Source organism: Podarcis raffonei, chromosome 11 (assembly GCF_027172205.1).
Source record: "Podarcis raffonei isolate rPodRaf1 chromosome 11, rPodRaf1.pri, whole genome shotgun sequence".
In the NCBI taxonomy this organism is placed as follows: domain Eukaryota; kingdom Metazoa; phylum Chordata; class Lepidosauria; order Squamata; family Lacertidae; genus Podarcis; species Podarcis raffonei.
In genome coordinates, this window is record NC_070612.1 from 22,708,902 (window position 1) to 22,725,848 (window position 16,947).

Genomic DNA, 16,947 nt, shown 5'->3' on the forward strand with positions numbered 1-16,947 from the left:
AACAAGGGAGCCCGGCCCTCTCCCCTCTGGGATTAGACCCAGCCGCCGCCGAGGCCGCCGCGCGGAGCCCACGCGCCAAAGTGCGCCCTTTCGCCAGGCATTGGCGCCGCGGCCAACCGACGAGCGGGGAATTGCTTCGGGTGAATTCTCCAGGGACAGGAGGCGAGCCGATCGGGAATTCACTTCTCCCCATGGCTCAGTCTGCCCTGGTTCTCTCAACCCTAGAGATTGAAGGGTGCCTCTGAACATGTGCAAAACACCTATTTCCTCCTCCTCCACCACCACCACCATCCGTTTTCACACGTGGAGCTAGCAGAACATAAGAACAGCCTGCTGGTCAGGGGTGCCAACTGGGATAAAATATTGGGGAGCCCAGGTAAGCTCCGTCCTACATAATTGATCACATAACATGGTGCGCACACACACACACACGCACGCACTCACAGACACAATTTGAATGGCAATGGCCATCAACTTTGGAGAGGGCCGGCCCCCTCAAATATTTTACTGGAGAGCTGAAGGGACCTGGGCCCTTAGGCATTGGCTCCTATGCTGCTGGATCCTGCACATGGTCGATTCTCACAGTGGCCAACCAGAGCACAAACCCTCCTGTGGTTTCCAGAAATGCATTTGGAAGCATTTCTACCTCCAGCTGTGGAGATACAGCATTGCGTCGATAGCCCTCTCCTTCATTAATTTGTCTAAGCCTCTTTTAATGCCATCCAGGTTGGTGGCCATCACTGGATCCTGGGGGAGTGTGTGCCATAGCTGGACGATGCGCTGCATGAAGAAGTCCTTTCTGTTATCTGTCCTGAATCTTCCCACATTCAGCTTCGTTGGACGTCCACAAGTTCTAGTGCTATGAAGGAGGGAGAAACCTGTTTCCTGGCCCACTTTTTCTGTGCCATGCATAGTTTTATAAACATCTATGCTGTGGGTTAAACCACAGAGTCTAGGACTTGCTGATCGTTCAAATCCCCGCGGCGGGGTGCGCTCCTGTTGCTCGGTCCCAGCACCTGCCAACCTAGCAGTTTGAAAGCACCCCCGGGTGCAAGTAGATAAATAGGTACCGCTCCAGCGGGAAGGTAAACGGCGTTTCCGTGTGCTGCGCTGGCTCGCCAGATGCAGCTTGTCACGCTGGCCACGTGACCCGGAAGTGTCTTCGGACAGCGCTAGCCCCCGGCCTCTTAAGCGAGATGGGCGCGCAACCCCAGAGTCGGACACGACTGGACCTAATGGACTTGCTGATCAGAAGGTCGGCGGTTCGAATCCCCGCAACGAGGTGAGCTCCTGTTGCTCGGTCCCAGCTCCTGCCAACCTAGCAGTTTGAAAGCATGTCAAAGTGCAAGTAGGTAAGTGCAAGTAGATAAATAGGTACCGCTCCGGCGGGAAGGTAAACGGCGTTTCCGTGCGCTGCTATGGTTCGACAGAAGCGGCTTAGTCATGCTGCCCACATGACCTGGAAGCTGTCTGCAGACAAACGCCGGCTCCCTCGGCCTATAGAGCGAGATGAGCGCCGCAACCCCAGAGTCGGTCACGACTGGACCTAATGGTCAGGGGTCCCTTTACCTTATCATGTCACTTCTTACATGCCTTTTTTCTAAACTGAAAAGTCCCACACTCTGAAACCCTTCTTCCTTTTTTTTAAATATAATTTTTTCTTAAAATTTCTGTTTTACAATTGAGAATATACATTTAAACAACCTCAATCAATGACTTCCCTTCTTCTCTTTCCATGGTTCATTTTGTATAGCATAAATCGCTGTATATTTTATATAAACTAAACCATTCAGTATTCCATTATTACTTCCATCAAAACTTATTTACACTGCTGAATTTATCTTAATGCTGCCACCATTTTCAAGTGTACACAATTCCCCCCCATATATTCAATAAACATTTTCTAACCTTCTTTAAATGAATGTACTTCTTGTGCTCTTATTCTATAAGTTAGATCTGCAAGCTTCGCATATTTCCATCAGTTTAAGTTGCCATTTTTCTTTGGTTGGGACCTCGGTCATTTTCCATTTTTGGGCTAAGAAAAACACAGGACGCTAACCCTTCTTCCTTAAGGGACTCTCTCCATCTCATAGATCATTTTGGTTGCCCTTGGCTGAAGCTTTCCCAACTCAGCCCAACCCAGAACTAGGCAGATTTGCTCAGATGTAAGTCTTAGGGGCCCAGTGATTCCCAAGTTAAGTGTTCTCACACAGGACCAGTGCCTTAAGCATCACTGAGCATCTCTTGTGGTGGTTCAAGTGTTCATGGGCATTGCTTGATTAGGTGAGATTTGAAGGCTTGCAGCTACCTGATCTACACAGTTCAGCAGGATAAGGGGATAGGGCAGACTGCAAGACAATTGAAGAATTGGTTGAACCTTACATTATTGAGTTTGAGTTCCAACAGATATCAAGGGAGTTGAAGTCTCCCATGACTACCGTATTGCTCCAACTTAATGCACTTGGTGCCTGGCCAGTTGAAATGGCACAAATTAAGTGCATGAAAGGCAGAGAGCCTAAAAGCTCTTTCCACATCTGGTTTTATCAGGGCAGAAAGAGTGTGAAAGCTCTTCACCTTGCTTACCTTTTCTCCCAGGCTCTGGAGGCCATTGCAAGATCTCGGATGGCCCCATGAGACCTCACACCAGCCCCAGAAAGTAAGGTTGCTTGTGCAGGGAATGTAACCCCGGTGTAAGATACAAGTCCACTCTCTATCTTGGTTAGTTGGAAGGCCTTCCCGCTCCAATGGTTTGATGTGTTGCTACAGCAAGATTAGGGCCCCCCGCACTTTTCATTTTTAAAATTAAGTATTGCAGGGCTAGATTCCATGGAGCTGCATGGATCAAAGTTTCCTTTGAGCCAAAATACAATAGTTTAGGTTGTATACACACTCTTGTTTACTCTGAATCCAGTGCACTCCCGCTGCCAGTTTAGGAAGTGGTGTACACACATTGGCCACAATCTGTATCTGCCCTGTCATTTCTTATTAAATACTGTGTGTTATCCATGTGTTTCCTCATAAATTGCCTTTACTTAAATCGGAACTGAGAAAAAGAATGTCCTTGCTGTACTTTAAGCCAGTAACGTGTGCACAGCCTACGTATGGAGAGAGCAATTTAAAACTTGGTAGTGCAGGAGCATCTCCAGCGGAAAGTCATGCACAGAGGTTTTCTTTGCAAGCTGCCACTCACATTGTATATTGTGACATATGGCAAACAAATCCGTCAGGGTGTGTTAATGTATGTTGAAATGGGTATTGCCAAAGGTGGGACATAGGGCATCTATACACCAAGATTGTCAGGTGCATCTGTTACAAGGAAACCTTGCACTACATAACAGGTGGTCCGTGTCCTTTTGTAAAAAAAAGAAGAAAAAGACGGGGGGGGGGGAGGAAGAGGGCAGTGATGATAGTTTCTTTCATTTAATGCAGACCTGTGGAAGAAGTGTAACGAATCCTGTTATGGCTGCCGCAGCTGCACTTTGGTGCAAATGAATGAGCCAAAACAACATCCTCTGGGACTGGCATTCAGATTCTCTTCTACTGGCCTTATCTGATCCTGAACTCCTAGAAATGAGGTTTTGTTTTTTCACATTGGGTGGTGAAAGACAATAGAAGACAATACTAAGTATTGTCTTCTATTGTCTGGTCCTGCTTTGGAGGGGAGGGCAGGCAGGCAGACAGACAGACAGGAAGGACAGCTTTTTCCCTAGCACTGGCCTTAGATGAATTTGAGGGGTGGGGGGGAACCTTCCCTGCAGAGGCAGGAGGAAAAAAGAAGCCTTCCTTACTCTACTGTATGTTTCTACTGTATAAAACACTTAAGCTCCGGGGTGGAAGTGCCAACCCTGACTCCTGTGGCACTACAGGAACATAGGGAGCTGCCTTATACCAGGTCAGATTATTTATTCATCAAACTTAGTATTGTCTTCTTTGGCTCTCCAGGCCCTCAGGCAGGGGATCTTCATGGCACCTGCTTTCTCATCCATTAGAACAGCAAATGCCTACAAGGAGTGGGAAGACTGCTTTGGAAATCCACCTCCCCAACGAGCCTGCATAGCTCTGCACACTGCAACAAGGTTCCCATTCTAGGCTGCCTACGGAGTCCTGAGCAGGAGCACACCTCACTGGGATTGGGGTACACAGCAACATTTTCTAACAAGTCCCATTTGTCTTTTTATTGTAAAATACACTTTTTTGGTCATGGCACACAAAAGGGAAGGTGAACCAAGTGTGCAAGGGTCAGACTCCACATTACGAAGCCGGACCTGTTTTAGATCGGAGGTGGCACCAAAACACAGTAGTAGAGTCTCCCAGTTAGGTTTCATAGCCAGAAATAACTCTGGGTAGGAGAAAATCAGCCGAGGAGAGGGAATGAATGAGGGAAAGCAGAACATGGTGAAAATGTTCAGCACTCCCTTGTGGACAACCTTCCAGAGACTGCATGGGAATGGTGGACAGGGCCAGAGGGCAAAAGTGAGCAGAGCAATATATATGAATTGTAGCTTTGTACAATAGTCTAGTTTCTTCACACATACACTCACACATCCATCTCTGTCCTCCATCCAGGAAAGTGAGAAGTACTGTCAGAGTTCAAGGACACATTCAACACATTCAATTTGGGGGGGGGGGTCAGCCAGGAGGGTGCAAAGCAGGGCTTGTGGGCTGCACTTGGCCCCCTGACCTGAGATTCCACATCCTTGATTTTCAACATTTAATGCCAAGATATGGGTCTAACTCCAAAACTGCAATTCTAAACACATTTACTAGATGGTAAGCTTCCTTGGGCACAGGGGACTTACTTCAAAGTAAGCATGCACAGTATTGTGCTGTAAGGGACACAATATAGGACTGAGTCGTTTTTAATACCTGGTGGTTGCACCAAACACAGTCAAATGGTGGGTGGGTTGAAGGATGTGTGGAAGTGTGGTAGGCAGGGGGGTGTTGCTGAATTCTTCCTCCCATAACCCTCAATCCACATAAGAGGAAACAAAAAAGGTGACATGCCAATGCCATTACAGACAATTACTGATAAAAGCTTTATTAGATAAATGCCTTTACAGTACTGTTGTCTTTCCTATGGCTGAGCACTGAACTATCATCTCAATAAATACAAGCAGGCATAATGTACACTGTTTACAACTTCAATTTGTTACTTAAAATAATGCAAGTGCAATATAAGACAAGTTTACTGTGCAAATAAGAATTTGAAATTACATTTAAAAGATTAGAGAAGCCAGTGCTTAGTAGATTACATTCTAAACCAACAACATAGCTTCCATTACAAATAAATATCATGTAAAACTCATTGAAGAGACTATTGAACAAATGTTAAAAAGAGAATACTGTTATTTTAGAGGTATTGCAACTATCAGTGGTCCTTCTGTACATGCATTTGAAAAATCGGACAAACTTTCAAATGCACGGTCTTCAAGTATTTTTGTTTGGTCGGCTCATTTTTCTAAGTGCAGACACTGATCTGAAATCTCAGGGGGTAGCACCAGAGGCAAAGAGTCCTCATTCAAAGACACCAGTAAGTGCAGCTTGTCCAAGCAATCTTGTAAAACCCCCTCTGGATAGTCACTTAATTGCAAGTCCAGCGGTTTCTGATGCTGCAACATCTGATCAGCCAGGCCCAAGCAACAAACAGCCAGCAAGGAAGGCATGTATTTGTTGAAAGCATAGTCGGCCAGGCTAAGTTCAGCCACACCTTTGGCCAGAGCTTTGGCATTCTCGGCCTCCCAGGCGTCAACTTCACAAGCCTCCATCCGCATATGAGTGAAGTGTTCCAGGAAGAAGCTGATGGTGGGAGCTGCCAGGTTGAAGTGGAGTTTGTTCAGAATGATGCACTCCAGGTTGCAGAGCTGCTGGCGAGAGAAAGTGTCACAGCAAAGAGCGAGGAGCTGTTTCGCCTTGGGTGGGTGCACTTCCACCTGAAAGGCATGCAAAGGAAAGAGTGCACACCATTAGCACAAAATATAAAAGAAAACAATGCCTGTGGGTATTTAAGAACAGGTACAAATGTGTTACTGCTATTATATTCCCAAAGGTAAAAGCACTTCTCATTTATCACCTGTAATTTAGTCAAGGTCAGATGCAATGCAACTAAACAGGAACACTTTTAATATACTGCCCACCTCCAGCCTGGTGGGAGTTTAACATAAGCTTAACTCTCTTCTAGCTAAATTGGGAGTCAGGAACCTTGTGGCCTGGTTTCATGTGACTGATGAGGAAGGGAGAAAGGGAATGTGGAGAGAGAAAGCACACACATGCTCAGAGGGGTGGCAGAAGCAGAAATAACGAAAGGAGCACCCTAGCTACTTTTGATTCTAATTCTCCCTATTACAGCCACCAGCCCCATCGACCTCTGGCCTACCCCTCTCCGCCAACAGATTACTCCTGAGGAAAAATGGTGCTTAACAGAAAAAGTTTCCTACTTCTGATTCAAAACAAGAGAATTAAATTGCCTCAATTTGACTGTACACAATTATATTTTTTAAGGTTGTTGCTCATTTCTACAACTGCGGGGCACACATTCCCTGTTTGGGAGAAATGTGGTGAACACAGTGGTTTAGATCCTAAGTTAAGCTAGTTTAACTTCACAGAACTAAAAGTTCCTGTTCTCTCTTCCCAATTGCAGCTACCTGTGACCACATAAAAACCTCTCTTGGAGGGTCAAGGGTCTTTCCTGAACTAAATGAGATGGGGGTTTGAGGGGCTGCCTATGGAAGGAGGAGATGGGAAACTTTCCTTCTATAAATGTCCTTATGATATCTTATGATCCAAGCATGAGTTTAGGTGATCTCACCCCACATGTTCCTTCTCACTTTGTGCAGAAGGACTCCTGATCTTTCCAATAGGCTTTTTGAGGGGCACAGATGGCTGCAAGGAGGAAGGAGGGAACAGGAAACTTTCATTCTGTGAACTTCCTTAAGTTAGCTTATCTGATCTTAGGATCCAAGGGATATCAAGCTGTTAGCAGTGAAATACCTTCTGGAAAGGCCCTAAGAGTCTGAGCTACACGTCTGCCATATTATTTACATTCTTTCATATAAAAATGAATCTGTTAGGATGGAAATGGGTTGAGATATTTGAATTTATGAACAGATCTTTAGTATCAGAGTACAAAGCCATGTAACCTACAAGTGACCCAACTGTAGTCAGGAACCCCATGTAACTTATTGGAGCCTCTTAAATCACTATGGTTCAGAGATCCCTTCTGTTATATGCTGTTCTTATAGTATGTATTCAATAGCAATAACAAACCATACTACCTAAACAAAGGAGAGGGCTGTTATTATTATGATGATTATTTTACTATTAGGCAATCTGTCAGTATGTTTTTTATTAAGTTTTTATCATCGATGTTTTGTAACATGTTTCTAATGTTGTACGTGGTCCTGAGATATTTTAATAAAGGGAAGTATATAAACTGAATTAATCATAATAATAAAAAAAACAAAGGGGAGAGCCTCTAAGTCCTTGTACCTGTTTGCAAGAGATGAAGAGGGAGGTGACCCCTAGGAGTTGGAAGCAGTCAGCAGCCACTGGGGTGGTGGTAAGGAAGCGGTCTAGAGTGTTTACTGCCAGGCATAAGGACTCAAAAGAGAAGCCAAAGTGTTTATGCACTGGAATTAGCCAGCTGATCAGTTTGCACCGAGCCTCTGCAGTTATCTGGGAAGCAGAGAAGAGAAAAGGTTATGATGGGAAAAGAGGCAATAATAAATTATAGAGGCAACCATTTACTGTATTATAGACTCTTATTAATGAGAACCAAAATATTACATCAAAGTTTTAGGACATTTACTGAATTCCTTACTCCTGCCTTGTAAATAAGTACTATGTATTAGTTTCAACTGAAATAACAAAACTATTCTCCCATGTGTAATGATTTTTGTGAACACCAGTGACAGAAATAAAAGAAAACAGATTATCAAAAGAGCTGCCATGATGGAGTTTATTTTTACTTTGTTTTAAGGCAGCAATATTTTTGCAATTTTTGTGGTGGCTGCAGAAACCATCATGCACAAGGCTACAACATAAAGTTTATGTCCCACATGCACAAATAGAGGAGTTATAAATAAAGGACTACATAAATGCTCAAAGTAGACATACAACCTTTTCACAAATGGGAGCAGACTGATGTACACAACAATGGGAAAATATATTCTCAGGGGAGGCACGTACGGAGATGTACTACTCTTTCTTCAGGGTCTCCCACATAGAAACAATAAAGCACATATTGGGGTAGAGGGTGAAAAGTAGTAATGAGGCTCATCTAGGCTTGCCATATGTCAGGAAAATTCCTGACATGTCCTGGTTTTTTGGGGGTGGATTTTGCCGAAGCGGCAAAATGTCAGGGAAAACCCGGATGTATGGCAACATGATGGGGAAAGCAGTAGAAACAGCTCCAAAAGCTTATTTGGGGGGAAGTTTCCCCCAAAAAAGCTCAACAATTTGGGTGGGTTTCTAAAAAGAAGCTCAACAATTTTGGTGGTTTCCTAGGTTCATCTCTCCACATACCATCTCCAAGTCTTCAGATGCACTTTTATTTTTTAAGCCCACTTCTATTCCATGATCTCTTGCTTGCAGTTGTTGTGAACTTCATTTCCCTAGTTATTATGAGTGATTTATAATCCGCAACCAATGTTGTCATTTAACGTTGGTAGTATTTAATATTTAATTGCACCATATTATAGATCCTAGTTGCCCTTTATTGTCACCACTCCATTGCACAGCTCACATGATGGGTGTACAAACATCTGTTTTGGTACAATACCTACCAAACATTTACACGCAACAAAAGACACACACATTTCATGGTGCACACTTTCCCCCTAATCCTCCTTTGTAGTTAAATTGTGTGTGAAAGGTATAGGAAAATCCAGTAAAGTGTGGAAAAGTATGTGTGTGAAAATGCTTTCATGAGGTTATAAAGCCACTCAGCAAGTTACAGGGAACCAGACAGAGGGCCTTCTCGGTAGTGGCGCCCTCCCTGTGGAATGCCCTCCCACCAGATGTCAAAGAGAACAACAACTACCAGACTTTTAGAAGACATCTGAAGGCAGCCCTGTTTAGGGAAGCTTTTAATGTTTGATGTATCACAGTATTTTAATATTTTTTTGGAAGCCGCCCAGAGTGGCTGGGGAAGCCCAGCCAGATGGGCGGGGTATAAATAATAAATTATTATTATTATATTATTATTATTATTATTATTATAAGCAGCATGTGGGATGCTTTACAAATGTTAAGCATCAAGCTTAAGATGCTCACAGGAAAGCAACGTGCCAGAGGTAGAATGAGATTGCAGAGCACAAGCACAGTATGCCAGACAACTAAAGGTAAAGGTAAAGGTAAAGGTAAAGGTAAAGGTACCCCTTCCCGTACGGGCCAGTCGTGTCCGACTCTAGGGTTGCGCGCTCATCTCGCTCAAGAGGCCGGGAGCCAGCGCTGTCCGGAGACATTTCCGGGTCACGTGGCCAGCGTGACTAAGCGGCATCTGGCAAGCCAGCACCAGCGCCGCACACGGAAACGCCGTTTACCTTCCCGCTATAAAGCGGTACCTATTTATCTACTTGCACTTAGGGGTGCTTTCGAACTGCTAGGTGGGCAGGAGCTGGGACCGAACGACGGGAGCTCACCCGCCACAGGGATTCGAACCGCCAACCTTGCGATCAGCAAGTCCTAGGCACTAAGGTTTTACCCACAGCGCCACCCGCGTCCCATGCCAGACAACTATATGCAGATACTTATGCTATTCTTTGCAGTTGCCAAAAATGACAAAGACTTGCAAAAAAATTACAGTATGTGTAACAAAGATGGTGACGTTGGATGTGGAAAATGCAAGATATATTCCAGAATGCATTTTCTAGATACAAACCAGAGCATGGTGTATAGCTGGTACTCTCTGAGACTCCCTCTAAATGTCCAACCTCTTTTAAGTTCAGGTTCCACTACACTGACTGCTCTGCCTAATAGCCTCTGATCATAACTTCTCAATGTCTCTCAGGGTCAGCCTGTCAGGAGCATTAAGGTTTACCTTATCATGTGGTTCTGTCATCCCAAATTTGCCTAAGATCGTGTAGCATCTGATGCCTTGCTAAATCAGGAGTGAAGGGATCTTTTTTTCTCACCTACGAATGTTGTTAAGTGCTTTCACTTTGCTTTTTGTCTTGAAGAGCTTATAAAGACAAAATAGAAAGCCTTCCGGGATCTGTTTTCTGCACAGAAAACACATGAAAACTGACCATCTTGTGTGACGACCACATCTATTGGTGTAGCCAGGATTTATGTTAAGGGGGGCAGAACCTCAGTTAGTTATTTTTATTGATTTACTTGATTTAGGGGGGTGGGGCAGCTGCCCCCCCTACACCCATGGTATTTGTGTGAGGATCAGCTGGAAAGCAGCTTTCTCTAGCATGTGTATGGATAAACACTGAAACACGTGTATCTGTGATGCCGATCTGCCCAGTTTCATACGGCTTCCTACACAAAAAAGTTAGGGGGCGGGGGACACAATGGAAGGAAAAGAAAGAAGAAATCTAGGACTCTTCATCCATCACACTGAATGTGCATAAATGGGAAGAGCTGGAACGCACCTCTTGTCTCCGCCCCAAAGCAACCTATGAAATATCTTACCTGTGCACTACGTGTACTCAAGAAGACTGTACACGGGAGCTGGGACTTTGCCCAGTCAGAGTGGACAGTTTACAGGATTTGGTGTCAGAAAGAGTTGAGAACAAGAGTGTACAAAATACATGAGTAGATGCTCACTTTCTAACCTCGCCAAGAGTTGCCCGCGATTCCCTTTTGTGTATTTCATTCGAGGGGTGTATGTGTGAAAAAAGCAAAACCCCGCCACCTCCACCCACCCTCCGCTTACTTGCGGCTGCTGGGCCAGCGGGTCGAGCGGGTGGAACTTGCCCTCCAGCTCCTTTCGGAAGCGGTACCAGCTCTGCCCGTAGTCGCGGAAGGTCTGCCTCTCCAGGGCTCGCATGGGCTCGCAGCGGCGGCGACCCGGGGACCCGGCCCGGCCGGAGAGGAGCCCCACCGGGGGGGCCTTGCTCTTCTTGACCGGCGCGCGGAGCCCGAGGCCGGCCTCGACGGCGCCGGGGGCCTCGGGGCGCTCCTCGGGGGTCACGTCCTCGGCCCGCTGCCGCTTGAGCGGAGGGCTCCGCCGCCTGCCCGGAGCCTCGCTAGGGCGGGTCGTCACCATGCTGCCGCTCCGGCTGCTGCTGCCGCGCTTATTGCCGCCTCCCGGGCAGCGCCGAGGAGCAGGAGGCGCGCGGGGCCGGCTATAAGTTAGGGAGCGACGCCCCGCCCCTGGTCCCGCCCGCCGAGGGCAGCGCCTCCCTGGCCCTCCGCTTCGACGGCTTTCCCGGCGAAAGAACCGCTCTCGGTTCCTCGGCGGCGGGCCGCCTTTTTCCCGCTTGTGTAACTGACTGCTGCAAGTCTGGAGGCGGGGAAAGAGTGTGGGGCGCCCGTCAAGCGCCGAGGGGACCCAAGAGGGCCTTTCTTCCACCCCTCGCGAAGTTCCTATTTCCTCCAGATAAACTTCCCCGTGGGGTCGCCGTCCCCCGTGGAGGAGGCGCCTGCCATTTTGTTGTGATATTTCCACACACCCCACCGGGGCCTCGTCTGATCTCCCCATTCGAATGGGCATAAAAATAGTCACGATTTCAGCACAGACATTCAATAATACACTTCAAAACCGGCTCGTTTGTGTTTTTAATTCGTTTATTTAACAGCTCCCCTCGTTTGGCTTGGCTTTCCCCCCCAAGCCAAGCGGGTGGGATTTCCTGGCCTGCAAAAAGGAGAAGGTCCCTTCACAAACGCGTGCGAGCAAAAAAAGGGAAAGAAAAAAAGGGTGACAAGGACGACGCCATCTTCCCTCACAGCCACAAAACCTAACTGCCAAGTATCCCCACTCCACGATACAAGCTATATTCTCAGTTTGTTCATTCAGACGAACTGGTACCCGCACCGAGGGTTTTACTGCACTCGGGTCCATCTGCCACATGAAAACCACCAGAAAGTTGCTAAGCGGTGGCAGTTCCATATGGCTTAGATGTCTATTCCAGGCCACCTTGAAGCCACCTTTTCCATTTAAGAGTTCAAGATGGCTTACCAAAAAAACAGCCTGGATAGCTCAGTTGGTTAGAGCGAGGCGCTGATAACGCCAAGGTTGCAGGTTCGAATCCCGCATGGGACAGTTGCAAATTCCTGCATTGCAGAGAGTTAGACTAGATGATCCTCAGGGTCCCTTCCAATGACAATACTATGAAAGTTGCATTAAGAATAGTCCTGAAGTGCTTTACACCAGGGGGATAAACTTTTTGATCCACTAAAAAAGTGTGCCGTCTGTTAGTTGGATGACCTTTTTAAAAAGCCGGCTGATGGAAAATTCCACCTTAGAAAAGGCATCTCCCCACCTTACACAGAAGGGAATGTCTCTCCCAAGACAATGCTCTTGTGTTATTTGTTTTTAGATTTAATATACCTAATTAGTCCATTTTAAACTTTCACTGGTTGACAGCCGTTGTTAAAATAGTTGCTTAGCAAATTGGGTCCCAAAAATGGCATGGAAATTCTACAAGGAATGTGCAGTGGTGGCACAAAGATACCAGGCAATTCAGGAAAGTGCCTCTATATTTCAGGTGCCCCCCAGGATAGAGTCACTGCTACATGTAAGCCGTACTGCCACATCAAAGCATTTCCAGGCAGCTTATATGTTACTGGTGTATTGTTGTTGTTTAGTCATTTAGTCGTGTCCAACTCTTCGTGACCCCATGGACCAGAGCACGCCAGGCACTTCTGTCCTCCACTGACATCCGCAGTTTGGTCAAACTCATGTTAGTAGCTTAGAGAACACTGTCCAACCATCTCGTCCTCTGTCATCCCCTTCTCCTTGTGCCCTCAATCTTTCCCAACATCAGGGTCTTTTCCAGAGAGTCTTCTCTTCTCAGGAGGTGGCCAAAGTATTGGAGCCTCAGCTTCAGGATCTGTCCTTCCAGCGAGCACTCAGGGCTGATTTCCTTAAGAATGGATAGGTTTGATCTTCTTGCAGTCCATGGGACTCTCAAGAGTCTCCTCCAGCACCATAATTCAAAAGCATCAATTCTTCGGTGATCAGCCTTCTTTATGGTCCAGCTCTCACTTCCATACATCATTACTGGGAAAACCACAGCTTTAACTATACAGACCTAATACTGGTGTATTAGGCCCTCACAAAGTTCCTTCTAATTTTACCTTTAATAGTAGCACAGGAACACATGGCTGAAATAAAGCAAATGGATGATTATGCTGTCAGAAATGTCTTGCTCCTTAGTACATAGTCCCATGCTGATTCTTGTTGTTTGGATATGCTGTGGATTATGGCATTATTCAATAGAATGTTATACATACATATATACATACATACATATATAGACATACATACATACATACATACATGGCAAGGAAGCTTCCTGCAAGCACAAGTTTGCAGTTAGATTCTACTGAAGTCAACTTGAAAAGTTAGTAAGATTGATAGATTTCAGTGGGAACTGGCACTGTCTACTCAGAAGTCTCATTAGGTTCAATGGTTCACCTGAAATGTGCAAGACCCTGTATCCAACCGGTACAACTCTTTCTAATTGCTACTAGAACTTGCCCCCAAATCCAAGCCATTCTAATCATTCCATCACATGTGCTGCTTGGAATGTTGGAATGGTAGTTTCTATTAAGAGGAATCATTATCAATATTTTGACTGTTAGGTGCACAAATGTCATGTTTTGAGAGACTTTTTTGTTGTGCTTTGCACTACATGTGTGCAACGTTTCAACTTGTTGCTTATCTTTGAAATACCTTATCCATGGCACTTTGAACTCATTTTGAGAGCTAGCAAATGTCCTATTTTCAGGTTTTTTTCCTACTAAACACAGTGCCTTGGATTACAAATGTACAATTATTTGAAATGTCAGGGTTGTAGCTAACCTAACAATTTCACTAGCCCTTATATTGAGAAAATTATCTCTGTTATTAAATTGACTAGATAATGTACCAATATGCCGTCTGCTAAAACAAGTAAAAAGGAGCATAGGGCAGGAGCAAGTTTTCACAGGTCTTGGTCTTCTGATGTAGTTGTGTAGGGCAGACATTGCCCTCAATGCAACAATGTACCCAAAATGCAGCACTTAATTCTTTCGGATATGAGTAAAAGGCAACTCACAACTAAAGCAGGAAGTAAAGTGGAATCACTTTCCAAAACAAAATGGTAAATCTGGGGTGGCATTTTGATGAGGACAATGTTATGTGGATGGTGCAATGAACTTGCATGTATGAGCAGTGCAAGTCCATCATAAATTGATATATGTGCATCAGCTCTGCCCTCTGTCTAAAGACCCCAGACATAAAAAATCAAATTGTGTTCTTAACTGCATAGCCCTGTTCTGGACAGCTTCTTGTTCATTGCTTTGGGAGAGTGGAGCAGGATGGAGAGAACTCATTTTTATATATTCAAATACTCAAAAGTCCGTGAAATTTCATGGGAAAGAGGGTCTGTTGAAACTAGGGGTGTCCTTGCCTTGTCTTACACCTCCCCAGATCTTCTACTCTCTATGCACCCCCTCCCAAACATTGCCACGACCCGCTATTATATTCCTCTTGCTTACCACTGAAATGTAAGGTGTCCCCCTCAAAATATCCTCTGCCATATTACATCATGCTCCTAGGAATGAATGCAAACATTCATTTATGGAGGAGAAAGTACAGTGGTACCTCAGGTTACATATGCTTTAGGTTACATACGCTTCAGGTTAAAGACTCCGCTAACCCAGAAATAGGTTAAGAACTTTGCTTCAGGATGAGAACAGAAATCGTGCAGCAGCGGCACAGCGGCAGCGGGAGGCCCCATTAGCTAAAATGGTGCTTCAGGTTAAGAACAGTTTCAGGTTAAGTACGGACCTCCGGAACGAATTAAGTACTTAACCTGAGGTACCACTGTAAAGGGATTCAAAGTGCAGGGGGATATTATGAGGGCAGCAACTAAATCTGTTCTTTCCCTTGGGGATCTCAACCATTAAAAAGTTAGTTTACTCCTAGCCGTCTAATCATAAACTGTTCTTTACGCCAGGTGACTCTAGTAATTAAGTATCAATTCAAAGTGCTGGTGTTGACCTTTAAAGCCCTAAACGGCCTCGGCCCAGTATACCTGAAGGAGCGTCTCCACCCCCATCGTTCTGCCCGGACGCTGAGGTCCAGCGCTGAGGGCCTTCTGGCAGTTCCCTCATTACGAGAAGCAAAGCTACAGGGAACCAGGCAGAGGGCCTTTTCGGTAGTGGCGCCCGCCCTGTGGAACGCGCTCCCATCAGATGTCAAAGAGATAAACAACTACCTGACATTCAGAAGACATCTTAAGGCAGCCCTGTTCAGGGAAGTTTTTAATGTATGATATTTTAGTGTTTTTTGGTTTCTATGGAAGCCGCCCAAAGTGGCTGGGGAAACCCAGCCAGATGGGCGGGGTACAAATAATAAATAATAATAATAATAATAATAATAATAATAATAATAATTATTATTATTATTATATCAGCACTGCTACTAGCTGCATAATGCTGAATTGTTTCTTGATCGCAGAACAGTGTTATGGCCCTAACAGACAGATGTGTGCATCTGTTGCAACTGGTACTTCCAAGACATGAAGAATTACAAACACTACCAAGACCTTCTAAAAAGAGTACCAAGAGCTCTCCTGCAAGGTAGAAAAGCTCAGCAAAATGGGGTGAAGAGTTCCAAAATGGAAAACAAGTGTTTTTGTCACAAATACTACAGAGAGTTATCCTAAAGAGGAAAGTTTCTTACAATCTCTTATAGGTTGTTGTGGTTTTGACATTATGCTGAAACCATAAGCTTCCCCCATAAGCAAGCCTCTCTATAGAACCGAGATACATGCCAGGTTGCAACCCATCACTTAAAAAGTACACCTGTGATGTGAAGTTTCTTTAGCTTCATGTCTGAAAAGCAATTTATTCAGGCAAATTGCTCCCTCTGCTGGATCAATGAAGCAAGCTATCAGACTAGTTTTGTATGTTGCGTGATACAATCCTCTACATTAAAATTAGTAATTCCTTCCTTCCTTCCATCCATCTTTCCTTCGGTTCCCAGAATATATGTAAATCATAGATTAAAGGTAAAGGGACCCCTGACCATTAGGTCCAGTCACAGACTCTGGGGTTGTGGCGCTCATCTTGCTTTATTGGCCGAGGGAGCCGGCGTACAGCTTCCGGGTCATGTGGCCAGCATGACTAAGCCACTTCTGGTGAACCAGAGCAGCGCACAGAAACGCCATTTACCTTCCCACCAGAGCGGTACCTATTTATCTACTTGCATTGTGTGCTTTCGAACTGCTAGGTTGGCAGGAGCTGGGACCGAGCAACGGGAGCTCACCCCGTTGCGGGGATTCGAACCACCGACCTTCTGATCGGCAAGCCCTAGGCTCTGTGGTTTAACCCACAGCACCGACTGTGCTTACACCTCCTCAATTTAAGATGCATGTTGTTTACCAAACAACCTTGTATTTTTAAGCATACTACTTTGCAATTCCTATTAAAAGGCAATTTTTGTATGAGAAAAAGGAGAAAGCAACTATTACCAGTGCTAGAGACCTTACTTCCCAGTCTATCTTGTGTTCATGCAGAAAAATGATACATTTCTTATAGTTTTAGACTGGTTTCTGTCATAAGAGAATTAAAACTTCAATGCAACAACAACCAGAACCCTGATCTGTTCTTTCCCCTCAGACTCTTGACACTTTTTTAATCAGCCTGAGTTCCAAAAACAACAAGGAAATATAACTAAAGGGGCAAAGGCAAATTCTCAATATATGTAAAACACTGACCAAGCACCACAGCTTGTCAGCAACAAACTATTAACTACCATAACAATAAGAACAAAAATAGTATTCATATGTA

At 45.1% G+C, this 16,947-nt stretch overlaps 1 protein-coding gene across 2 annotated transcripts; it reads right to left on the bottom strand.

Moving 5' to 3' along the window:
• Positions 1-5,022: 5,022 nt before the first annotated feature.
• Positions 5,023-11,770, bottom strand: CCNO (cyclin O). Of its 2 annotated transcripts, XM_053408491.1 has the most exons (3): positions 10,880-11,743; positions 7,486-7,671; positions 5,023-5,930 (listed from the first exon to the last, which is right to left on the bottom strand). In XM_053408491.1, the coding sequence occupies exons 1-3, from the start codon at positions 11,657-11,659 to the stop codon at positions 5,451-5,453; spliced, it is 1,446 nt and encodes a 481-aa protein (XP_053264466.1). In that variant the 5' UTR covers positions 11,660-11,743; the 3' UTR covers positions 5,023-5,450. The 2 variants fall into 2 exon arrangements, with proteins under 2 accessions (XP_053264466.1, XP_053264467.1); XM_053408492.1 differs by lacking the exon at positions 7,486-7,671 and having other exon boundaries at positions 10,880-11,770.
• Between the last annotated feature and the right edge of the window lie 5,177 nt (positions 11,771-16,947).

Bases quoted from the DNA above. Each gene is read 5' to 3' on its own strand.
- CCNO (XM_053408491.1), bottom strand. From the start codon at position 11,659: ATGCCCATTCGAATGGGGAGATCAGACGAGGCCCCGGTGGGGTGTGTG. The intron at 7,672-10,879 runs GTAAGCGGAGGG...TCTGCTTCCCAG, and splicing joins CGCTGGCCCAGCAGCCGCAA to ATAACTGCAGAGGCTCGGTG. The intron at 5,931-7,485 runs GTACAAGGACTT...CATGCCTTTCAG, and splicing joins TCTTCATCTCTTGCAAACAG to GTGGAAGTGCACCCACCCAA.